General features: G+C 46.4%; 1 protein-coding gene across 1 annotated transcript in view; it reads left to right on the forward strand.

The window, feature by feature from the left end:
* LOC139240921 (beta-1,4 N-acetylgalactosaminyltransferase 1-like) overlaps window positions 1–26,746 on the forward strand; it is a 157,709-nt gene that overhangs the window by 20,523 nt on the left and 110,440 nt on the right. Inside the window, exons 2-3 of the mRNA XM_070869451.1 lie at window positions 2,288–2,488; window positions 14,182–14,343. Coding sequence (XP_070725552.1) covers window positions 2,289–2,488; window positions 14,182–14,343 — 362 coding nt within the window. The 5' untranslated portion in view covers window position 2,288. The remainder of the gene's footprint in view (window positions 1–2,287; window positions 2,489–14,181; window positions 14,344–26,746) is intronic.

The raw sequence follows: 26,746 nt of genomic DNA on the forward strand, positions 1-26,746 counted from the left end.
AAATTCTATTAGGCCTCACTCTCCTTTGCCAAAGCCACCCACTGCTCCAGGGTCATCATTGAGGAAAAAAATAAGCCCTTGGCTTCTCTTCTCCACTCCCAACCATTTCCTTAAAACCCTCCCTCCTGCCCCCTCCACCCTCATCTCTAACTACAAGTGTGAGGAGCTCATGGACATCTTTGTCGCCATCCTTTCAGCTACCTCTGCTGTTTCTATCCCTTCCCTAGTTCACCAAGCCAAGCCTCTCCCCAGGCTCCCACTGCCCTAGCCCTGAACTCGCATCTCACTCGAGTTTCTCTCCTATCTCTCCTCATGCCCTCTCTGAGCTCAGTTTATCCATAAGACCTACTGCCTGCTCTCTCAGCCCCATTCCCGCTCAACTCCTGACCATCCAACTTCCCTTCCTGGCCCCCATGCAAGCTGACATTTGAAATGGTTCCCTGTCCTCAGGTACTGTGCCCTCTCTCTTCAAAACTTGCATTATCACTCCCCTCCTCAAAAAAAACATGCTCGATCCCTCTGACCATCCCATTTGCAACCCCTCCCTTTTCTACAAAATACTGGAACGTGTTGTCACTTCCCAAATCCGTGCCCATCTTTCCTGCAACTCCATGTTTGAATCTTTCCAATCAGGATTCCACTCCTGCCACAGCATTGACATGGCCCGAATCAAACTCACAAATAGCACCCCATGTGACTGTGCCATAGTATACTACACCTCCTCATCCTTCTCGACTTCTCAGCAGCCTTCAACATGGTGGGCCACACCCTCCCCCTCCAACGTTTCCTCCATAGTCCAGCTCAGCGGAACTGCCCTTGCCTGGTTCCACTCGTGGCCACAGCAACTCAAGCAATGGCTACTCTCCCTGCTCCCACAACGTTACCTTGCGTCCCCTAAAGATCTATCCTTCGCCCCCTCCTCTTCCTCCTTCTCATGCTGCCCCTTCGCAACATCATCTGCAGACATGGGGTCAGCTTCCACACGTACGCTAACAACATGCACCATCTTTCTTGACCCCTCTGCTACCTCTGCCATGTTTGTTCAATCTCTAGTCTTGGTTAAGCCGCAATTTCCTCCAGTGAGGAAAACTGCAATTGTCATCTTCGGCCCCCGCCACAAGCTTCATACCCTCGCCAGTGACTACATCCACCTTGTCTCAGGCTAAATCCGACTGCAATCTTATCGCCCTCTTTGACCCCGAGCTGAGCTCCCAACTCCGTATCCTCCCCATCACACAGACCGCCGACTTCCAACTCGGCAACATCCCCGCCTCTGCCCCTGCCTCAGTCCATCTCCGGCTGAAACCCTCCTCCATGCCTTTGTCACCTCCAGACTCGTCTATTCTAATATTCTCCAGGCTCGAATCCCCTCCTCCACCTTCCATAAACTTCAGCTCATCCAAAGCTCTGCTGCCCATATCCCGTTCCAAAGCCCCTTCACCTTAGTCTTTGTTGACCTACATTGGCTCCCAGTCCCCTAATAGAAACATAGAAACATAGAAAATCAGAGCAGGAGTAGGCCATTCGGCCCTTCGAGCCTGCACCGCCATTCAATATGATAATGGCTGATTCTCTATCTCAACACCATATTCCCGCTTTCTCCCCATACCCCTTGATGCCTTTTGTGTCTAGAAATCTATCTATCTCCCTCTTAAATATATTCAGTGACTTGGCCTCCACAGCCTTCTGTGGTAGAGAATTCCACAGGTTCACCACCCTCTGAGTGAAGAAATTTCTCCTCATCTCGCTCCTAAATTTCCTACCCCGTATCCTGAGACTGTGACCCCTTGTTCCAGACTTCCCAGCCCGGGGAAAACATCCTCCCTGCATCCAGTCTGTCCAACCCCGTCAGAATTTTATATGTTTCAATGAGATCCCCTCTCATTCTTCTAAACTCTAGTGAATACAGGCCTAGTCGACCCAATCGCTCCTCAAATTTAAAATTCTCATCCTTGTGTTTATTTTGATGGCCTCACCGCTCCCTTGGTGGCTGTGTCCACAACCATCTAGGCCCTAAGCTCTGGAACTCCCTTACTAAATCCCTCTGCCTTTCCAACTCTCCTCCTTTAAGACGCTCCTTAAAACTCATATCTTTGACCAAGCTTTTAGTCACTTTCCTAATATCTCCTTCTTTGGCTTGGCGTCCATTTTGGGCTGATTACGCCTCTGTGTAGCACCTTTCAACTTTAAAGACGCTATATAAATGCAAGTTATTGGGGTTGGAATGGTTTACAAATGCTTCTGGGAAGAAATGGGATCATTTTATCTTTTTTCTTTATGTTTGCAGGATGCGTCCAGTCAAAAAAATTTTCTGCTACCTGGCCCTGGCACTGTTCGTAACAGTTGTTATCCTGGTTTATAAACAACCTGGGTATGTTGTGAATATTACGTACAAAATACATCCACGCAACCTACTTGAATATGAATCATGGAAGCCAGTGGAGCAATACGACCATATATCATATAAAAGGAAAGAACCTATTGCCAGGTAAGTCTATCTTTTCTAACATGACAAAAGTAATCAATGCACAAATTTAAAATGCTCTACAATCTTCAATGAACTGCGTATATACAGTAAAAACAGGTTATCAAAAGGCTGAATCACAAAGGCAAAGTCCGTCGAACTTCAGACTGATTCTGCCAAAGGGTTTGCGGTTCATCCAGTGTGCAGCTGAGTCATATAGACAAGGAAGGTCCAAAGGTTCGAACTGCAGTCTGTGCTGGGTTAGCTGGATGCAGCTGAGGCAGCAGTAGGGCTGTCACTATTGGCTTGGCTTAAAGAAGGTAAGATTGGCCAGGGCTGCTGCTTCTGCTTGCTGAACAGTGAGTGACACCCTGTTGCAAGTGCGCGTATGTCTCGACATCGGTTGAGGGCTGAATCAGTCCTGTCTGTGATTCACCGACCCACTCCCAGCAGTACAGTGCCAAGTTGACGCACAGGGGAAATGAGCACTTGCATGAGATATTATACAAAACCCTGTGTATACGGAGTGAGATATTAACAATGTCCTGTGTATACGGGGTGAGATATTAAACAATGTCCTGTGTATACAGGGTGAGATATTAAACAATGTCCTGTGTATACAGGGTGAGATATTAAACAATGTCCTGTGTATACAGGGTGCGATATTAAACAATGCCCTGTGTATATGGGGTGAGATATTAAACACAGCCCTGTGTATATGGGGTGAGATATTAAACAATGTCCTGTCCTGTGTATACGGGGTGAGATATTAAACAAAGCCCTGTGTATATGGGGTGAGATATTAAACGATGCCCTGTGTATACGAGGTGAGATATTAAACAAATCCCTGTGTATATGGGGTGAGCTATTAAACAATGCCCTGTGTATACGGGGTGAGCTATTAAACAAAGCCCTGTGTATATGGGGTGAGATATTAAACAAAGCCCTGTGTATATGGAGTGAGATATTAAACAATGTCCTGTCCTGTGTATATGGGGTGAGATATTAAACGATGCCCTGTGTATACGAGGTGAGATATTAAACAAATCCCTGTGTATATGGGGTGAGCTATTAAACAAAGCCCTGTGTATATGGGGTGAGCTATTAAACAATACCCTGTGTATACGGGGTGAGATATTAAACAAAGCCCTGTGTATACGGGGTGAGATATTAAACAAATCCCTGTGTATATGGGGTGAGATATTAAACAATACCCTGTGTATATGGGGTGAGATATTAAACAATGTCCTGTGTATATGGGGTGAGATATTAAACAAAGCCCTGTGTATATGGGGTGAGATATTAAACAATGCCCTGTGTATACGGGGTGAGATATTAAACAATGCCCTGTGTATACAGGGTGAGATATTAAACAATGTCCTGTGTATATGGGGTGAGATATTAAACAATGCCCTGTGTATACGGGGTGAGCTATTAAACAAAGCCCTGTGTATATGGGGTGAGATATTAAACAAAGCCCTGTGTATATGGGGTGAGCTATTAAACAATACCCTGTGTATACGGGGTGAGATATTAAACAAAGCCCTGTGTATACGGGGTGAGATATTAAACAAATCCCTGTGTATATGGGGTGAGATATTAAACAATACCCTGTGTATATGGGGTGAGATATTAAACAATGTCCTGTGTATATGGGGTGAGATATTAAACAAAGCCCTGTATATATGGGGTGAGATATTAAACAATGCCCTGTGTATATGGGGTGAGCTATTAAACAATGCCCTGTGTATACGGGGTGAGATATTAAACAATGCCCTGTGTATATGGGGTGAGATATTAAACAATACTCTGTGTATACGGGGTGAGATATTAAACAATGCCCTGTGTATACGGGGTGAGATATTAAACAATGCCCTGTGTATACGGGGTGAGATATTAAACAAAGCCCTGTGTATACAGGGTGAGATATTAAACAATGTCCTGTGTATACGGGGTGAGATATTAAACAATGCCCTGTGTATATGGGGTGAGATATTAAACAATGCCCTGTGTATACGGGGTGAGATATTAAACAATGCTCTGTGTATATGGGGTGAGATATTAAACAATGTCCTGTGTATACAGGGTGAGATATTAAACAATGTCCTGTGTATACAGGGTGCGATATTAAACAATGCCCTGTGTATATGGGGTGAGATATTAAACAAAGCCCTGTGTATATGGAGTGAGATATTAAACAATGTCCTGTCCTGTGTATACGGTGTGAGATATTAAACAATACCCTATGTGTACTGTGTGAGATATTAAACAATACCCTGTATATATGGGGTGAGATATTAAACACAGCCCTGTGTATACGGGGTGAGATATTAAACAAATCCCTGTGTATATGGGGTGAGCTATTAAACAATGCCCTGTGTATACGGGGTGAGATATTAAACAATGCCCTGTGTATATGGGGTGAGATATTAAACAATACCCTGTGTATACAGGGTGAGATATTAAACAATGCCCTGTGTATATGGGGTGAGATATTAAACAATGCCCTGTGTATACGGGGTGAGATATTAAACAAATCCCTGTGTATACGGGGTGAGCTATTAAACAATACCCTGTGTATACGGGGTGAGATATTAAACAATGCCCTGTGTATATGGGGTGAGATATTAAACAATACCCTGTGTATACGGGGTGAGATATTAAACAATGTCCTGTATATATGGGGTGAGATATTATACAAAACCCTGTGTATACGGAGTGAGATATTAAACAATATCCTGTGTATACGGAGTGAGATATTAAACAATGTCCTGTGTATACGGGGTGAGATATTAAACAATGTCCTGTGTATATAGGGTGAGATATTAAACAATGTTCTGTGTATACAGGGTGCTATATTAAACAATGCCCTGTGTATATGGGGTGAGATATCAAACAAAGCCCTGTGTATATGGAGTGAGATATTAAACAATGCCCTGTGTATACGGGGTGAGATATTAAACAAATCCCTGTGTATACGGGGTGAGCTATTAAACAATACCCTGTGTATACGGGGTGAGATATTAAACAATGCCCTGTGTATACGGGGTGAGATATTAAACAATACCCTATGTGTACTGGGTGAGATATTAAACAATACCCTGTGTATATGGGGTGAGATATTAAACAAAGCCCTGTGTATACAGTGTGAGATATTAAACAAAGCCCTGTGTATACAGGGTGAGATATTAAACAATGTCCTGTGTATACAGGATGCGATATTAAACAATGCCCTGTGTATATGGGGTGAGATATTAAACAAAGCCCTGTGTATATGGGGTGAGATATTAAACAAAGCCCTGTGTATATGGAGTGAGATATTAAACAATGTCCTGTCCTGTGTATACGGGGTGAGATATTAAACAATACCCTATGTGTGCTGGGTGAGATATTAAACAATACCCTGTGAATACGGGGTGAGATATTTAACAAAGCCCTGTTTATACGGTTGAGATATTAAACAATACCCTGTGTATATGGGGTGAGATATTAAACAATGTCCTGTGTATATGGGGTGAGATATTAAACAAAGCCCTGTGTATATGGGGTGAGATATTAAACAATGCCCTGTGTATACAGGGTGAGATATTAAACAATGTCCTGTGTATACAGGGTGCGATATTAAACAGTGCCCTGTGTATATGGGGTGAGATATCAAACAAAGCCCTGTGTATATGGAGTGAGATATAAAACAATGTCCTGTCCTGTGTATACGGGGTGAGATATTAAACAATACCCTATGTGTACTGGGTGAGATATTAAATAATACCCTGTGTATATGGGGTGAGATATTAAACAAATCCCTGTGTATACAGGGTGAGCTATTAAACAATACCCTGTGTATACTGGGTGAGATATTAAACAAAGCCCTGTGTATACGGGGTGAGATATTAAACAATGTCCTGTGTATATGGGGTGAGATATTAAACAATACCCTGTGTATATGGGGTGAGATATTAAACAATGTCCTGTGTATATGGGGTGAGATATTAAACAAAGCCCTGTGTCTATGGGGTGAGATATTAAACAATGCCCTGTGTATATGGGGTGAGATATTAAACAATGCCCTGTGTATATGGGGTGAGATATTAAACAATACCCTGTGTATACGGGGTGAGATATTAAACAATGTCCTGTGTATATGGGGTGAGATATTAAACAACGCCCTGTGTATACGGGGTGAGATATTAAACAATATCCTGTGTATATGGGGTGAGATATTAAACAATTCCCTGTGGAAATGGGGTGAGATATTAAACAATGCCCTGTGTATTCGGGGTGAGATATGAAACAATGCCCTGTGTATATGGGGTGAGATATTAAATAATGTCCTGGGTGTTGTAAGTTATCAGCGTGTGCACTGTGACTTCTGGATCTGATATTAATATTACAGGAACAAGCTCCTCAATGTAAGTTTATTTTTATGATACACCCTTTCATGTTTGAGCGGTTCACGTGGATTGAAGCCATGCCAGAGAGATCAGCAGGCACCAATGAATGTCCGCAGAGTATGGAATAACTTGGCATGACTGCAGATGACCGAGGACAACTGCACCAGCTTGTCTTGGGTCAGCATGGAGTCAGTTACAGAGCTTTGCCATCTACAGCAAGGGTACCTGCAGCCTGCTTGCGGGCATAAGGTCACTACTGCCCTCAACTATCATGTCCGTGGGTCATTCCCAGCTAGCTTTGCAGGTCTCCCCTGATCTTCTGTCGAAGTTATGGGAGAACACTTTTGGGGAATTCGTGGCTCTGATCTGCATTTAAATAGAATTACATCGAGTCTACAGCACAGAAGCAGGGCATTCGGACCAACAGGTCCGTGCCGGCGTTTATGCTCCACTCGAGCCTCCTCCCGTCTTTCCTCATCTAACTCTATCAGCATAGCCCTCTATTCCCTTCTCCCTCATATACTAGTCTAGCCTCCCCTTAAATGCATCGATACTATTCGCCTCAACCACTCCCTGTAGCAGCGAGTTCCACATTCTCACCACTCTCTGGGTAAAGAAGTTTCTTCTGAATTCCCTATTGGATTTATTGGTGACTATCTTATATTGATGGCCTCTAGTTTTGGACTCTCCCACAAGAGCTTCTCTGCGTGTACCCTATTGAACCCTTTCACAATTTTACAGACCTCTATAAGGGCATCCCTCAGCCGTCTCTTTTCTCGAGAAAAGTCCCGGCCTCTTCAGTCTTTCTGATAGGTATAACCTCTCAGTTCTGGTATCATCCTTGAAAATCTTTGTTGCACCTTCTCCAGTGACTCCATATCCTTTTTGTAATATGGAAACCAGAACTGTGCACAGTATCTTTGACGTTCCATCATTTTAAACATGGTCATGCAAGACCACAGTTACTCCACTGCAGATGACTGATAATAAGGTAATGGTTAAAGAATAAACTTGCGTCACCTGTAAATTAATTCATTGGACGACACGATAATTTCATTTATTTCATTCATACCTTAAAAAAAAAAGCTCACACTAATAACTTCATCCCCACATCTGTCCAGCCTCCCAGATCGAGATGACATACTTGTCAACTGCAATTGAGCGTGTGAGCTGACATTGTGGGGTCAAGTTTCGGCCTGAGTTGCTCCTATTGTTTTGGAGCAACTAGTTTAGAATGGAGTATCTTAGAAATTGCAATTCTTGGCATTTAGTTTGCTCCAGTTCTTGTGAGTTAGAACAGTTTTATTTTAGAACAGATTGATTTTTTTCCAACAGGGGGCGTGGCCAGCCACTTACGCCTGTTTTGCAAGTTTAGACAGTGAAAACTTACTCCAAACTAACTTAGAATGGAGTAAGTGTAGACTTTTGTACGCTCAGAAAAACCTTGCCTACACTTATAAATCAGGCGTAGGGAACGAGAGATGGGGCGGGGGAGGGGGTTTACAAACATTAAACACGCCAATTTTACAAATAAAGAGCCATCATCAATAATAAATGATAAATAAATCAATAAATAAACCAATAAAGCAAACAAAAAAAAATTAAAAATGTAAAAAAAATTAAAAATCACTCAATAAATAAAAAAATATTTCTGCTCACCTACTGCAGCGCTGGGGAGAAGAGAGGGGCGGGGGAGAAGAGAAGATGGTGGGGAGGAGAGAAAAAGATGGGGGAGAGAAGAATATGTGGGGGGGGGGGGGAGAAGAGAGGAAGATGGGGGGGGGGGGGGAGAGAGAAGACGACGATGATGCCGGGCCTCGCCGAGGGCTTCGGGTGGGGCCCGCACGCAGCCGAAGCCGGGCTGTCGACGTCTCTTCGGGCAGGGCCCGTCCCAGTGAGATGCGGGCGGGCGGGCCCCGCCGCCAAGGTAAGATGCACAGGCCACTCGGCCGGGGATAGGGGGCGACGTCCCTTCGGCCGGGGATAGGGTCGTCGCCCCGGAGACAGGACGCCGGCAGCTACTGCGCACGCGCGCAGATGCTGGCACTGTTTTCGGCGCAGGGCCGAGGTGGAAATGGGCCTATGGCTATCTGAGAAACGCGAGGTAAGTATTTGGCGCAATTTTTGTTCGATAAATTAGGCGGGCCTCTCAGATGTGCGCCGTTCTAGCGGGCGGCCAAAACTTGACCCCTGTGGGTGGGGTCAGATGAGGACCGGGTGTCACCGAGAGTAGGAGCAGGGTGGGAGAGCTGTCTTTGAGTAAGGAGGACTGGCGCTGAGAGTCAGCTTGGCTGTGAAGAGTTAACATCTGGAATCAGGTCAGATGAAGGCTGAGATCGGGCCTTGAGTTTAAAAGGGCATCCCTCTTAAATCTGCCAAAGATTTTCCTTTTTTCTTTTTTGGCAATGTCTCCGAGCTCTGCTGGCCTTAATAACCACCATTCTGAATTTGAGTTTAGGATGCACTTTTTGTTTCTATCCCCTAGCATATTTTTTTATATAAATCTTGAACAAGTCGCACGCAGTCCTATCCAGCACGGATTTTTTGCCTACACACATTTCTGACTATGCAGGAAATTGAGAAGAGCAATAATAAATAAGCTGTCAGCCGTGGCTCAGTGGGCAGCACCCTCGCCTCTGAGTCAGAAGGTTGTGGGTTCAAGTCCCACCCCAAGGACTTGAGCACATAAATCTCGGCTGATACTCCGGTGCAGAACTGAGGGAGCGCCGCACTGTCGGAGGTGCCGTCTTTCGGATGAGACGTTAAACTGAGGCCCCGTCTGCTCGCTCAGGTGGATGTAAAAGATCCCACGGCACTATTTCGAAGAAGAGCAGGGGAGTTATCCCCGGTGTCCTGGGGCCAATATTTTATTCCTCAATGAACACAACAAAAACAGATTATCTGGTCATTATCACATTACTGTTTGTGGGAGCTTGCTGTGCACAAGTGGGTAATATATTAGCATGGATAGAGGATTGGCTAACTAACAGAAAACAGAGAGTCGGGATCAATGGGTCATTTTCCGGTTGGCAAACAGTGACTAGTGCGGTGCCGCAGGGATCGGTGCTGGGTCCTCAACTATTTACAATCTATATTAATGACTTGGATGAAGGGACCGAGTGTAATGTAGCCAAGTTTGCTGATGATACAAAGATGGGTGAGAAAGCAAATTGTGAGGAGGACACAAAAAATCTGCAAAGGGATATAGACAGGCTAAGTGAGTGGGCACAAATTTGGCAGATGGAGTATAATGTGGGAAATGTGAGGTTATCCACTTTGGCAGAAATAATAGAAAAGCAAATTGTAATTTAAATCGAGAAAAATTGCAAAGTGCTGCAGTACAGAGGGACCTAGGGACCCTTGTGCATGAAACACAAAAGGTTACAAGCAGGTACAGCAAGTAATCAGGAAGGCAAATGGAATGTTGGTCTTTATTGCAAGGGGGATAGAGTATAAAAGCAGAAAAGTCCGGCTACAACTGTACAGGGTATTGGTGAGGCCACACCTGGAGTACTGCGTGCAGTTTTGGTCTTATTTAAGGAAGTATATACTTGCATTGGAGGCTGTTCAGAGAAGGTTCACTCGGTTGATTCTGGATATAGCAGGTTGACTTATGAAGATAGGTTGAGTAGGCTGGGCCTATACACACTGGAGTTCAGAACTAATGTAACCCCACTTTTTAAAAAAGGAGGGAGAGAGAAAACAGGGAATTATAGACTGACATCGGTGTTCGGGAAAATGTTGGAGTCAATTATTAAAGATATAATAGCTTTGCATTTGGAAAGCAGTGACACGATCGGTCCAAGTCACCATGGATTTATGAAAAGGAAATCATGCTTGACAAATCTTCTCGAGTTTTTTGAGGATGTAACTAGTAGAGTGGATAAGAGAGAACCAGTAGATGTGGTGTATTAGAACTTTCAAAAGGCTTTTGACAAGGTCCAACACAAGAGATTAGTGTGCAAAATTAAGGCACATGGTATTGGGGGTAATGTATTGACATGGATAGAGAACTGGTTGGCAGACAGGAAGCAGAGAGTTGGGATAAACGGGTCCTTTTCGGAATGGCAGGCAGTGACTAGTGGGGTGCCGCAGGGTTCAGTGCTGAGGCCCCAGCTATTTACAATATACATTAATGATTTAGATGAAGGAATTGAATGAAATATCTCCAAGTTTGCAGATGACACTAAGCTGGGTGGCAGTGCGAGCTGCGAGGAGGATGCTAAGAGGCTGCAGGGTGACTTGGATAGGTTAGGTGAGTGGGCAAATGCATGGCAGATGCAGTATAATGTGGATAAATGTGAGGTTATCCACTTTGGTGGCAAAAACAGGAAGGCAGTTTATTATCTGAATGGTGACAGATTAGTAAAAGGGGAGGTGCAACGAGACCTGGGTGTCATGGTACATCAGTCATTGAAGGTAGGCATGCAGGTACAGCAGGCAGTAAAGAAAGCAAATGGCATGCTGGCCTTCATAGCGAGGGGATTTGAGTATAGGAGCAGGGAGGTCTTGCTGCAGTTGTACAGGGCCTTAGTGAGGCCACACCTTGAGCATTGTGTGCAGTTTTGGTCTCCAAATCTGAGGAAGGACATTCTTGCTATTGAGGGAGTGCAGCGAAAGTTCAACAGACTGATTCTCAGGATGACAGGACTGACATATGAGGAAAGACTGGATTGGCTAGGCTTATACTCACTGGAATTTAGAAGAATGAGAGTGGATCTCATAGAAACGTATAAAATTCTGACGGGATTGGACAGGTTAGATGCAAGAAGAATGTTCCCGATGTTGGGGAAGTCCAGAACCAGGAGACACAGTCTAAGGATAAGAGGTAAGCCATATGGGACCGAGATGAGGAGGAACTTTTTCACCCAGAGAGTTGTGAACCTGTGGAATTTTCTGCCACAGAAAGTTGTTGAGGCCAGTTCGTTAGATATATTCAAAAGGGAGTTAGATGTGGCCCTTATGGTTAAAGGGATCAGGGGATATTGAGAGAAGGCTGGGGTGGAGTACTGAGGTTGAATGATCAGCCATGATCATATTGAATGGTGGTGCAGGCTCGAAGGGCTGAATGGCCTGCTCCTGCACATATTTTCTATGTTTCTTTCTATGAATGAGATGATCTTATTGAAATTTATAAGATAATGATGGGGGTTGACAAGATGGATGCGGAGAGGATATTTCCACTCATAGGGGAAACTAAAACTAGGGGACATAGTCTTAGAATAAGGGGCCGGCCATTTAAAATTGAGATGAGGGAAAATTTCTTCTTTCACAGGGTTGTAGATCTATGGAATTCTCTGCCCTTGAGAGCTGTAGAAGCTGGGTCATTGAATATATTTAAGGCGGTAATAGACAGATTTTTGAGTGATAAAGGAGTAAGGGGTTATGGGGATCAGGCAGGGAAGTGGAGCTGAGTCCATGATTGGATCAGCCATGATCTTATTGAATGGCAGAGCAGGCTCGAGGGGCCGTATGGCCTACTCCTGCTGCTATTTCTTATGTTCTTATGTTCTTAAGTTGGCTGCCGCGTTTCCCACATTACAACAGTGACGACACTCCAAAAAGTGGGACGTCCGGTGGTCATGAAAGGTGCTATATAAATCCAAATCTTTAAGAACATAAGAAGATAAGAAATGGGAGCAGGAGTAGGCCATCTGGGCCCTCGAGCCTGCTCCGCCATTCAATAAGATCATGGCTGATCTGATCTTGGCCTCAACTCCACTTCCCTGTCTGCTCCCCATAACCTTTGACCCTCCATCGCTCAAACATCTGACTATCTCCGCCTTAAATATATTCAATGACCCAGCCTCCACAGCTCTCCAGGGCAGAGAATTCCACAGATTTACGACCCTCTGAGAATAAGAGGTGGAGGATTTTAGAGGCGGAGTGGAGTTCAGCAGCAAAATCAAATAAAACCCCCACTCCTTATATTGGTTTCTGCTCTGACAACTGGGAAGTGGTTAGAATGTGGAATTCGCTACCACATGAAGTAGTTGAGACGAATAGCATAGATCCATTAAGGGGAGGCTGGATAAACACGTGAGGGAGAAAGGAATAGAAGGATATGTTGATGGGGTGAGATGAAGAGGGGTGGGAGGAGGCTCGTGTGGAGCAGAAACACCGGCACGGACCTGTTAGGTCGAATGGACTGTTTATGTGCTGTACATTCGATGTATTTCTATATCTAACAGAAATAGAAAGAAAGAAAGGAAGTCTTGCATCTATATAGCGCCTTTCACGACCTCAGGATGTCCCAAAGTGCTTTACAGCCAATGAAGTCCTTTTTTTGAAGTGTAGTCACTGTTGTAATGTGGGAACACAGCCAATTTGTGCACAGCAAGCTTGTGGATTTTTGTGCTCAAGTCTCTGGAGTGGGGCTTGAACCCACAACCTTCTGACTCAGAGGCGAGGGCACCTGCCCTCAAAATGGTGGCTGTATGAAAATAGTGTGAAAATAATGGGATGACATCATCTGCCAGAGGTCCTGTTATCTTGGCCAGTACTGCACCCGGCCTGACTTCCACCCGTCTGGATAAACCGTCAACTGTAGAAAACAGACCGACAGCTGCCAGAATCATGTGACCAAGCCGGAAGTGCTTCAGTATGCTGGCTCTGACTGGCCAGGAAATGTTCTGTGTCACATCCCTGCCGTTTCAAACATCTGTCAGGGCAGCATGTCGTATTTTTTACCTCGTATCAGCCATGTTCTTCCATGGAGAACAGTAGTGTAGTGGTTATCTTACTGGACTAATAATCCAGAGGCCTGCCCGAATGATCCAGAGACGTGAGTTCAAATCCCACCACGGCAGCTGGGGAATTTAAATTCAGTTAATTAAAAAAATCTGGAATAAAAAGATAGTTTCAGTAATGGTGACCATGGAACTATCAGACTGTTGGAAAAGACCATCCTGTTCACGAATGTCCTTTAGGGAAGGAAATCTGCTGTCCTTACCCGGTCTGGGCCTATATGTGACTCCAGACCCACAGCAATGTGGTTGACTCTTAACTGCTCTCTGAAATGGCCCAGCGAGCCACTCAGTTGTACCAAACTGCTGGGGAAAACCTTCACCTCACTGACTACAGTGGTTCAATAAGATGGCTCATTGCCACCTTCTCAAGGGCAATTTGGGACGGGCAATAAATGCTTGCCTTGATGTCCACATCCCATGAATAAATTGAAACAAAAAATTTGCCGGGATAGCGGCGAACATCTCCGGGTTCAGGGCTACCCGTGAGCAATGCCAGAGTACTTGAATTGTGTCTGGAGTGACTGTGTACTTTTCCGTCGATACTCGTTTTAAAGTCCAAAATCATTTTCCTCCATAGGAAGCTCACAACAAACGACTGCAAATGTGAAAAAGGGGAGACTTCATTAACGACCCTCATCAGTGGGGTCTCTGTTACCGAGTTGGAGAAGGTCTTTCATGCAACAGAGCTCCAAGAGGTGAAACAAAGGAGAGAGAAGGAGTATCAACATTTTGTACAAAGGTACAGTTCAATCCATTCACAATGCGCTTGCGATGTAAAAGAATGATAAACCTGAAGGGTGATGTAATGTATGCACCTGTGAGTATGCCCACAGGTTTGTAGAGCTGTTGACCTCACAACTTGAGCCGCCTCGGGGAAATCCCCTCCGTGCCTTTCAGTTCTGTGCGGAGGGGTTTCCTGTACGGGCTGCTCCTGCACACTCTCAACTTTGCCATCCTCGCCTGCCGTCCGGAGGAGGCGGAGGTCACCGATGGAGTGCACTCTACACGGGGGTCCTCCCACTGTTTATCGGGGACTTGGCCTGGAGGGTGGTGCACGGAGCAGTGCCGTGCAACAAATTTTTAAGCCGGTTCACGGACTCGCAGGCCGCCTGCAATTTCTGCGGTCTGGAAGAGTCCGTGTTCCATGTTTTTATGCAATATGCTAGGTTGCAGCCCCTGTTTCATTATTTAAAGGGGCTGCTCCTCAATTTCTGGCTGCACTTCAGTCCCACATTCCTGATCTTTGGGCACCCTGTATGGAGGGGAGCGGGTAGGTCCGAGGGCCTCCTTGTAGGACTGCTCCTGGGCACGGCCAAGGGTGCCATCAGCCGGTCCAGGCAGCGGGTGGTTGAGGGGGTCGTTCAGCCTGACTGCCTGCCTCTCTTCCGCGCGTACATCCTCGCTAGGGTGTCCTTGGAGATGGAGCACGCGGTGTCCACCGGTACGCTCGCGGCTTTCCGCGAGAGGTGGGCGCCGGAGGGACTGGAGTGCATCATCACCCCCGGCAACCAAATTTTAATTTGATTTTATGTTTTAAAGTTTAATTTGTTTTAATTGCCGGTGTTTTTAGTGTCCCCCTCCCCTTTTATAGGGGGCACTTGGAAAAAAAATTGATTTTAGTGCCCAAAAAAAACCCCCAAAAAACAAAAAAATACAAAAAAAACCAAGAAGAAACACAAAAAAAGGGCCTTGAAAATGTTTGGTGTGTCCCCCAGATCGGGAGGCACAATTTAATGGTTTTCTCCCAAAAGAGTTGTAGAGCTGTTGACCTCACAACTTGAGCCTCGGGGAAATCCCCTCCGTGCCTTTCAGTTCTGCGCGGGGGGGTTTCCTGTACGGGCTGCTCCTGCACACTCTCAACTTTGCCATCCGCGTCTGCCGTCCGGACACGCCATGGCGTACCATCTTGCCGTCCGGAGGAGGCGGGGGTCGCCGATGGAGGGCACTCTACGCGGGAGTCCTCCCACTATTCATCGGGGACTTGGCCTGGAGGGTGGTGCACGGAGCAGTCCCGTGCAATAAATTTTTAAGTCGGTTCATGGGCTCCCAGGCCGCCTGCAATTTCTGCGGTCTGGAAGAGTCCGTGTTCCACGTTTTTATGGAGTGTGCGAGGTTTCAGCCCCTGTTCCATTATTTAAAGGGGCTGCTCCTCAAATTCTGGTTGCACTTCAGTCCCACACTCCTGGTCTTTGGGCACCCTGTGCGGAGGGGAGCGGGTAGGTCCGAGGGCCTCCTCGTGGGCCTGCTCCTGGGCCTGGCCAAGGGAGCCATCAACCGGTCCAGGCAGCGGCCGGTCGAGGGGGTCATTCAGCCCGACTGCCTGCCTCTCTTCCGCGGTTACATCCGAGCCAGGGTGTCCCTGGAGATGGAGCACGCGCTGTCCACCGGTATGCTCGCGGCCTTCCGCGAGAGGTGGGCGCCGGAGGGGCTGGAGTGCTCCATCACCCCCGGCAACCAAATTTCAATTTGATTTAAGTTACTGCCAAAGTTTAATTTATTTATTGTGTCGGATTTAATGCCCCCTCCCCCCTCCTTTTAGCCAGGGGGCACTTGTATAATTTGCGTTTTTGATGTCCTCAATAAAAAAGGGGGCAGTTGAATAAAAGTTTCTGGAGTGTGACCCCGCTTTAATCAGGGGGCACTTGATTATTGTCTTCAACTAAAATAGTTGTAGAGCTGTTGAGTTGGGAGTGGCTTAGCCAGTCACGTGATGTTCACAAGACTCAATAAAACCCCAGCCAGTTGGGTTCGGGAGATCCACGATGAGGTATGCAGTTGTGAGCCTGGTGGATGAACCGGTAATGTGTAGTGTGATTGTTAAACCGTTGCTAATAAACCAACTGGTTGTTACTAGCAATGGGTTGCTATGAATAAGCGAAGCACCCATGATGCAAATACATTACATGTGACATGCAAAATCTTCCCATTGTTAGCCAAATGATATGCGCCAAGTCTCTAAATATAAGTTGGGCTCGAGCCTGTCGAATCAGACACGACCGCACATGTAAATTTAAAAAAATCAATTTGGTCTTTATTTATGACAGACTTCAAGTACCAACAAAGCAGCAACATGTTCCCAGCAGTAAAAGGACACTGCACAACATTCCTGCTGTGGGCAATCCTACGAGTGGAACACACTCATTAGCTCTGTTCTGGGAACTATGCCAACCGAGACTACTCTCTTCTGTGGCGGATTCACGTCGGTCCCTGCCTTAGTGTCGGCCCTCGCTCTTTATACCCTTTCTATCCCTGCTGTGTGACAGCTCTGTTGTTGCTCAGCTTTCCCGTGAACTTATCCACACTTATCTGAACGTGGTGACTCTTTGCTGTGGGTGTCCTTGCAATTGTCACTGGCAAGCATCAATTATCTTTCATCCATCAGCTACCTTTTGGTAGCAGCCTCCAGCGGCCCCTTTAAGGACCGTAGTTTGACTGCTCAGGGCCTACTCAAGGCCTGAGCATGGTGCATGCTGCAGTCAGGAACTAGCCAATTTAGCAAAGGTGACTGAAACGGGCCTGACGCTGTACATTTGCCTGGGCAATGGGCCTAATGTTCGTTTCAGGCAGGTGCCAGGGACAACTAAGGGGTGTCCTAACCAATATGGTGATCAGCACACTTCCTGTGTGCGTCGATCATGTATGATCAGCAACAAAATTTGCTACTTGTGGGCCCAATTTGCGCCCAAAACATAAGCAAAGCCAGGTCCAATTTCTCCCACACAGTTTCTTTGGGCTGGATTTTACCAACCTCGGTGGGCCCGTGGTGGGTGATGTCGATGGCAGTTCCCAGCCTCACTGCTGGCTCCAGCCCGCTGTCCAAAAATGATTTTCCCCAGCCCGTTTGCCAGCCAATTGAAGGAAGTGGGTATGATGCTGTCATTTGATGACACGTCATCAACCGGTTTTCTTAAAGGGACCATGCGCAAATTAATTTTGACATTTGTGCTGTCAGTGTTCTACAGCATTGAGGTGCTGCAAACACTGACGAGCACTGCACAGAGGGGCAGGGCTGCACCCAGGCTCTCCCGCGAGGGAGTCATAGCACACAGGGAGGTCCTCTTACCTTCCAATGGGCAGAAGAGGCCTCCCCAGGAGACCAACGCAGCTTGGTTACACATTGCACAGGAGGACATGAGGAAGGATGTCGTCAGGAGGACCAGGCTGCAGTGGTGCAAACCTTTCAATGATCTCAGTAGATCACAAAACGTTACTGCAAAACCATTCAACCGCATCCTGCTGTGCCACTCATCACATCCCCATCACTCTGCCTTCCCTACCCTACCCCTGCATACCCTTACTCACACCAACTTATCTTGCACCTCCACCCATCGTTCTGTCTCTATCTACATTATCACATCCCCATCTCACTAGCCAGCCCTCACACTCACTCTCCTCCTTGTCCAATCATACCAACTAACAACACACAAGGGTAGGCATTTGGGTCTTTTAGCCAATGTTCATGTCAAGTTTTCTGTTAATGTGGTGTCAAACATTAAAACCTTTATTTTCAACACTTTGCCTTCTTGGACAGATCTGTGTGCACCTTTGGAAGTGACTTAGTGAGTTGCATTGAATGGTGAGACATAACGGTATCTCCCGCAGTGATGCTGAGTGTGAAAGGAATGGCTTGGGCATTGTAGGGTGTTGGTACAGAGTGGTGCCAACCTGACACATCATGTGGCAGTCAGGGTGTGCAGCATCAAGTGAAGTAAATGTGGCCATGGTGAGGCCATCACTGGCCTCCCTGCAGCAACGTGGTCGGGTGCTGATGCCCTGTGTCCTCTGCAGCATCAGTTGATTGTGGAGTAGGTTGGTGCTGTTGTTGGTGCTGCTGGCGTGCCTGTTGCTGCTGGTGTTGGGGCTGATCATGGTGGGTTTCTGAGGACCAAGGTGCGATAGTTTCAAGGGCACTGATGCTGATGTAATAGATGGCAGATGAACTTGAGATGACAGAAGCGATCTGCCAATGGTGAGAGAAGTTGTTCCAATGAGGTGACACTGGATGGAGAGTTTACTCCAAACACTTGCAACCTGTATAAAGCTCAATTTGTCTTCCAAATAAGAACATAAGAAATAGGAGCAGGACCGGGGCAGGGGGTGGTGGACATCTCCCCACAGAAAGCAACGGTCCTGGGAGAGTGGGGAATCTGGAGCGTGAGCACTGCATCCTGTCAACAGTGGAAAGGAATGTTGCTCGCGGTGAACCCTATCGCTCACGCGGAAATTGAAAACAGAAAGGTTGTGAAAGAGAGAGAGCGTCTGGAGGCTAGAGGTGGTTGAGCTGTGGTTGGATTGATGGTGGAGATCGTGAGGTTCTGCTTGTGCGCTGGGTGCCTTGGGTCTGGGTTGCATTTCTGTCGTGGAGAGCTCTGCACTTAGCATGACAGTTCTTTGTCTCTCTGGGGGGGATTAGAGCTTTTTTTGGTGAGGAGATGCTGACTTCTCTCCTTGCTTGTTTGTAGGGGGCTGTTGGCAGTGTTTTTTTGTTCTGACGTGTTTATTCAAGACTTCATTTTTTGGGAGCATGTTAGATTAGTGACATTATGGAGAGAAAATAATCTGGTCAATGTATCCACATACTTTGGGTAACACTTCCGTCATTAGTGTACAATTCAGACTTCAGCCTGGATATTTCAGCATTCCAAACTACTTTGTACATAATAAAGAAAGATGCTAATTATACAGCAGTTCAGTACCAGAGAATACCTTTGTACAAAATCTATTGTAAAATAATTTAAAGCCTGGGGGGTCATTGACGTTTCTCACAAACATTACCGAACCAATCTTTGTTAAAAGGCTGGGAGACATTGATAATTGTAGACTCCTGTTTTTAGCACTTGATCAAACCGCTCAAATTTTTGAGTAACTCTATGTACTCCTGGTGTTCGAAGGCGGTGTTCAGCTCAATCGGTTCGTCAGCAAAAGCTGTCTAAGGTTTTAGCAGGTGGTGCCAATTGTGGCCAAGGTGCTTTTTGCTGCAGTCTCGATCATTCGGCTGAAGGCCCAATTTTCTCTCCAGGCATGCAGCGCTCAGGCAGCGGGACCATTTTGAGGGCCGGGCCTCATTGCGCTGCTGCTGGCGTGCTCTAAATCGCCAGCGCGCCGCTGGGAAATTGCATGGCATGTTCTGCCGTTGGGTGAAATGCCTTTCACCAGCGCATCCTAAAAGAAAAAGAAAGACTTGCATTTATATAGCGCCTTTCACAACTTCAGGACATCCCAAGGCGTTTTACAGCCAGTGAAATACTTTTGGAGTGTAGTCACTGTTGTAATGTGGGAAACACGGCAGCCAATTTGTACACAGCAAGCTTCCACAAACAGCAATGTGATAATGACCCAGATCATCTGTTTTTGTTATGTTGATTGAGGGATAAATATTGGCCCAGGACACCGGGGATAACTCCCCTGCTCTTCTTCGAAATGGTGCTCTGGGATCTTTTACGACCACCTAAGAGAGCAAACGTGGCCTCGGTTTAACCTCTCATCCGAAAGGCGGCACCTCCGACAGTGCAGCGCTCGCACTGGGCGTGTCAGCCTGGATTTTTGTGCTCAAAGTCTCTGGAGTGGGGCCTTCTGACTCAGAGGCGAGAGCGTTACCCACTGAGCCACGACTGACACCTACTTCCCAAACAGGCATTCTGCTGCAGCTGGTTGGCTCTGAGCTACTGCGATGTTGGATTTTGTATCTTAGTACCAGTTAATTATCAATCCATTTGAGTTATTATCTCTAATAGCACTTCCTGATAGGCGCACGCTTCTTTCCATGAATGCTCTTATTCCTTCTCTGTAGTCTAGGAGGAATAGATATATTATGCAAAGTACTGTAACCTGCTGTTGACTACATTATGAATCATTGAAAGCATAACCCATCTAATGGATTATGTATTCTACCAAAGTCAAGGAGATCAGAAGACAGCTCCTTACATAAGCAGCAAATTAAATACGATGGTACGGATGTCTGTTTAATCCGTGGGTTCGCTATAATACCAGATATTGATGCCTAGAAGTCACGCAGAGCATGTCCCAACATTCTAAGCCAAAGTTATAGCTGGGGAGAGATCAGGAGAACCTTGTGAACATTCTTCCCTGGTTGTATCAGGACAAACTCCAGTTTTTAGGAAACATAGGCTTACTTTTGTTTTAACTACATGCACTGATTTTGGTTGGGAACATCTTACACACACACAGGTAACTGAAAGAAAGAAAAACTTGGATTTCTATAGCGCCTTTCACGACCACCGGACGTCTCAAAGCGCTTTACAGCCAATGAAGTACTGGTGAATTTTAGTCACTGTTGTAATGTGGGAAATGCAGCAGCCAATTTGCGCACAGCAAGCTCTCACAAACTGCAATGTGATAATGACCAGATAATCTGGGGTTTCTTTGTTATGTTGATTGAGGGATAAATATTGGCCCAGGACACCGGGGAGAACTCCCCTGCTCTTCTTTGAAATAGTGCCATGGGATCTTTTACATCCACCTGAGAGAGCAGACGGGGCCTCGGTTTAACGTCTCATCTGAAAGACGGCACCTCCGACAGTGCAGCGCTCCCTCAGCACTGCACTGGGAGCGTCAGCCTAGATTTTGTGCTGAAATCTCCAGAATGGGACTTGAACCCACGACTTTCTGACTCAGAGGCGAGGGTGCTGCCCACTGAGTTTGTATCTATTTACTTGGCAGCCAAGTTTGCTGACGATACAAAGATGGGAGGAAAAGCAATGTGTGAGGAGGACACAAAAAATCTGCAAAAGGACATAGACAGGCTAAGTGAGTGGGCAAAAATTTGGCAGATGGAATATAATGTCGGAAAGTGTGAGGTCAAGCACTTTGACAGAAAAAAAATCAAAGAGCAAGTTATTATTTAAATGGAGAAAGATTGCAAAGTGCTGCAGTACAGTGGGACCTGGGGGTACTTGTACATGAAACACAAAATGTTAGTATGTACGTACAGCAAGTGATCAGGAAGGCCAATGGATTCTTGGCCTTTATTGCAAAGGGGATGGAGTATAAAAGCAGGGAAGTCTTGCTACAGTTATACAGGGTATTGGTGAGGCCACACCTGGAATACTGCATGCAGTTTTTGTTTCCATATTTACGAAAGGATATACTTGCTTTGGAGGCAGTTCAGAGAAGATTCACTCGGTTGATTCCGGGAATCAGGGGGTTGACTTATGAGGAAAGGTTGAGTAGGTTGGGCCTCTACTCATTGGAATTCTGAAGAATGAGAGGTGATCTTATTGAAACGTATAAGATTATGAGGGGGCTTGACAAGGTGGATGCAGAGAGGATGTTTCCACTGATGGGGGAGACTAGAACTAGAGGGCATGATCTTAGAATAAGGGGCCACCCATTTAAAACTGAGATGAGGAGAAATTTCTTCTCCCTGAAGTTTGTAAATCTGTGGAATTTGCTGCCTCAGAGAGCTGTGGAAGCTGGGGTATTAAATAAATTTAAGACAGAAATAGACAGTTTCTTAAACGATAAGGAAATAAGGGGTTACGGGGAGTGGGCGGGGATGTGGAGCTGAGTCCATGATCAGATTAGCCATGATCTTATTGAATGGCGGAGCAGGCTCGAGGGGCCATATAGCCTACTCCTGCTCCTATTTCTTATGTTCTTATATATCACCATTCAGTAAACAACGAAGTGAAGGAGTCACAATGATCAAATAACACTCCCACACTCTGCTTTCTGTCTTACCATTTTACCAACAAAGGTACAAATAGTTAAACTTCATATGAATTCACTGTGCGAATGAGTATTGAAATCACAGGCCCAATGACAGTGGGGCTGAAATTCAGCCTCCTGAAAAGGCCTCTTATCGGTGGAAAGCGGTGGAGTCGAGTGGCCACCGATTTGCGGTCGAATAACTGCCGCTAGTGAAATACTCCTCGGGGAGGGGGTTTTGGCGGTCCCCACTTCCGTCCGCTGCTGCCGACCCGTCATCAAAGAGCGCACCACCGCTTTCCCGCAACTCCAGCCAAATTTAGCTGCAAAATCTCCGTCCCGCCTCGCGGTGCCCCCGACAGCTTTTTCTGTCAGTAAACCTTGCTTTCAGTGTACGAGCCACGGCATCGCGGCGGCCCTTCAAGGGGAGGGCGCATTGCCGCGGCCACCATGTTTTTTTTGTCGGCCGACTGCCAGGTCGGGCCGACAATTATGCCCCCCGGGTTCGGCCGGGCTGCCAACAGGCAGCCTGACACCCCCTCTTGGGTGCCAGGCCACTGGCCCGGCCGAAACCCTCGCTGGTGGCCCAGTGGGCCGATGTTTCTGAATGCCGAAGGCGCTCCCCTTTAAGTGAGGGGGAGAGATGTGGTGATGCACACGTGTCATGATGTCATCAGCGCCAGGCTGATGATTGACAGCGGTGGAGATTCTGTCCCGCCCCCACTTCCGCCCCCATTATGACCGACTTCTGGTCCACCTGAAAAAAAAAGACAAAGAGATGACCTCATCCAGTGCGGCGGAAAAAACACTCCAGGAGCGGAAGGTGCGACCCGTTTTGGGCGGGGATGAATTTCGGCCCTAGTGTCTGTTACTCATTTTAGGTTGTTGGTTCCAGTCCCACTCCAGCGACCTGAGCACATAATCCAGGCTGACATTCCCAGTGCAGTGCTGAGGGAGTGCTGCACTGTCGGAGGTGCCGCCTTTTGGATGAGACGTTAAACCGAGGCCCCGTCTGCTCTCTCAGGTGGACATAAAAGATCCCATGGCACTATTTCGAAGAAGAGCAGGGGAGTTATTCCCGGTGTCCTGGCCAATATTTATCCCTCAATCAACATAACAAAAACAGTTTACCTGGTGTTAGCGTTAGTGTTTTCTCTGAAGAATCACTCAACACTCAGAGTCGGTTCCAACGCCTGGCGGCCTTTATTACGCTCAGCGGGGAGGAAAACTCAGGACCGTATCCAGGTTTCTCTCCACAGAACAAAGGGTTACATGCACCTTTATATGTTTCACAACAGTTACAAACAGTTTACTACAGCTACACAGCCCATCACGGCTGGACACAAGCCAATCACAACGATTATAGATTACATATAGGTTCTTTTAACCCAATAGAATTCCCCGAGGTGTCTCGGGAACCATATGTTCGATTATTGTCAGCTTGGGCTGATCGATGACTTTACTATAGGAGATAGGTTCTCTCCCTAGTTCTTCCATCTGGGAGAAATAATTGGTTTATAACCTTGTTTACAGGAGATGGTTTCCCTCTTATCTTTCTTCCTGGGGAATTAATTGGTTTATGGCCTTATTCACAGGGGATGGTTTTCCTCTTATCTCTTTCTTCTTGCATCCAAGGCATTCCTATTGTGGGCCTCACAGGGTTATTGCTCGGTCATTGAACATTCAACAGTTCACAGCTTGACTACCTGATTTCCCATCATGCCTGGGCAGCCATTTTATGTGTGGCCACTTTAAACTTATATGCGTTTAGATATATCTAGCAGGTGCCTAATGCCTAGTGTTCTGGTATATTCTAAAGGTGCCTACCTCCTACAACAACTGGTCATTATCACTTTGCTGTTTGTGGGAGCTTGCTGTGTGCAAATTGGCTGCCGTGTTTCCTACATTACAACAGTGACTACACTCCAAAAGTACTTCATTGGCTGTGAAGTGCTTTAGGCCTGAGGTTGTGCAGGCAATATAGAAATGCAAGTTTTTTATGTTTTACTCGTCAGAAATGCAATGAGCAACATCTCGATTCCTGATTGGGCACACATGGCTCGTGCTTAAATTATTGGGCAACACTGAGTTTGAATATTGCCGACAGACTGAAAAGAATATGCGTAACAGTTAAAAGTTTGAAACTGTGGCCTGCAAAGGAGCAGCATTAATATGAGTGTAAGCGGTTTCCCTTGGGTGTTTTCGATGTACTCCCATGCTACACTAGTTGTAGCCCTGGGTGTGATTACTGTACTGAACAGATGAATGAGTCACAAATACCTTGGTCTGAACCGTCAATGCTTTATCAAAGCTCCCTCAACACAGCAAAACTACGAGTAAATACAGTGACAATGTAATACAATCCAGTACCCTGGCATGTCTAAACCGCCCCTATCGCAAAGTACCCAACGTCGAAACCCTCTGCTTGGATCCACAGTGTACCCCCGAATCTGTACCGACCGGCTGGGCGTACCCCTATGGTCCTCGCAGCAAAACCTCCCCACTAAAACCCTTCTAAGGCTTGGTTGGGAGAACACACAACACCTCCTCACACAGTGGTTGTGATCTTAAAGATGCGCGGGCAGGGATGATGCTCACCGATTCATTGGCTTACTCGCTGCTTCTCCTGGTGAAAACGTGTCCCTTCTGGTTCCGTACTGTCTATAGTATCCAAGTCCCAGTCTCAAGATTAGCTCCACAGTTGAATAGCGAGGCTCTGGTTGCTCGTTGGTGGTTTCTTCTCTCTGTCCCAGATAGAGTGCTCGGTCCTTGTCGAGGTGAAACAAGCGAGAACAAAAGAGAGAGAGCTATGGCCATGCGGCCACCTTTTATATCCAAAGTCTGTTTGCTTCTTCTGTCCAAATAATGTTTTTTCTTGTTTCAAGTCTGAGTGGCCCATGTGTATTCCAGTGATGGCTGGTGATGGGTTTTCACTTCCATTAAGTCTGGGGCTTAATGGCTTTCTTTTGTTCTGGTTTCCCACCTTTCGGGGTTATCTGATCCAGGTAATGGCTTGATCACTGACCAGTTCACATTGCTTAACAATAGACCCTCCACCTTTGCCCATTACCTGTGCAGAGTTGCCTTCTCCTGCCCATTGTAACTTGCCTAAAACCACCCCCGCAGATGTGGATTTTGTGCACAACATGGAAAAATACCTGGGCCCCTCCCACAATAGGCTGCCAGCTCTTTCTACAGTGAGAAATAGTAAAATGCAATGTCCAGATAATGCCCATCAATCCTTGGGGAGCCAATGCTTACAGAGATTAAGGAGAAAAAGCATCACCACCACTTTTAGGGATGGTCATTTTCACTTTGAACGAGAATGTAAAATGAACAACATCGGATCATCCACCCATTATACATCGTTCCTTTATTTTCATTCCCAGTGAAGCCAACAGAGATACAAATGGGGAGACCATAAGAACATAAGAAATAGGAGCAGGAGCAGGCCATTCGGCCCCTCGAACCTGCTCCGCCATTCAATGAGATCATGGCTGATCTGATCTTGGCCTCAACTCCACTTTCCTGCACTGTCCCCATATCCCATGATTCCCTTAATATCCAAAAATCTATCGATCTTTGTCTTGAATATACCCAATGACTGAGCCTCCACAGCCCTCTACCTGATTTACATAAGAACATAAGAAATAGGAGCAGGAGTAGGCTATTTGGCCCCTCGAGCCTGCTCCGCCATTCAATAAGATCATGGCTGCTCTGATCTTGGGCTCATCTCCACTTCCCCGCCCGCTCCCCGTAACACTTGACTCCCTTGTCGTTCAAAAATCTGTCTATCTCCACCTTAATTATATTCAATGACCCAGCCTCCACATCTCTTTGGGGTAGAGAATTCCACAGATGCACGACCCTCTGAGAGAAGAAATTCCTCCTCATCTCTGTTTTAAATGGACGGCCCCTTATTCTGAAACTATGCCCTCTAGTTCTAGATTCCCCCATGAGGGGAAATATCCTCTCTGCATCTACCCTGTCAAGCCCCCTCAGTATCGTATATGTTTCAATAAGATCACCTCTCATTCTTCTAAACTCCAGTGAGTAGAGGCCCAACCTGCTCAACCTTTCTTCATATGACAACCCCCTCATCTCCAGAATCAACCTAGTGAACCTTCTCTGATGCAAGTATATCCTTCCCTAAATAAGGAGACCAAAACTGCACACAGTACTCTAGGTGTGGTCTCACCAATATCCTGATGTAGAACAGCCGTCTGGTCCAATAGTGTTCGTTTTGCACGATTGGCCATGATCAAAATGACGCCACTTAGAGGGTGGATCCTGACTTTGTGCGATAGTGTAAAACAGGTGTCCGCCAGTTGGCAGTCGGCCTTACATCTCTCACGAGAATGAATAAAAATAACGGGACAAGATTGGCGGTCAGCGGCGTAGCACCTCCAGAGTACGCCGCGGACCTGCGAAAAGAATACGCACCTGTGGCTACCTGATGGCGGCCCTCCTGCGAA

The sequence above is a fragment of the Pristiophorus japonicus genome, chromosome X (assembly GCF_044704955.1).
Source record: "Pristiophorus japonicus isolate sPriJap1 chromosome X, sPriJap1.hap1, whole genome shotgun sequence".
Classification (NCBI taxonomy): domain Eukaryota; kingdom Metazoa; phylum Chordata; class Chondrichthyes; family Pristiophoridae; genus Pristiophorus; species Pristiophorus japonicus.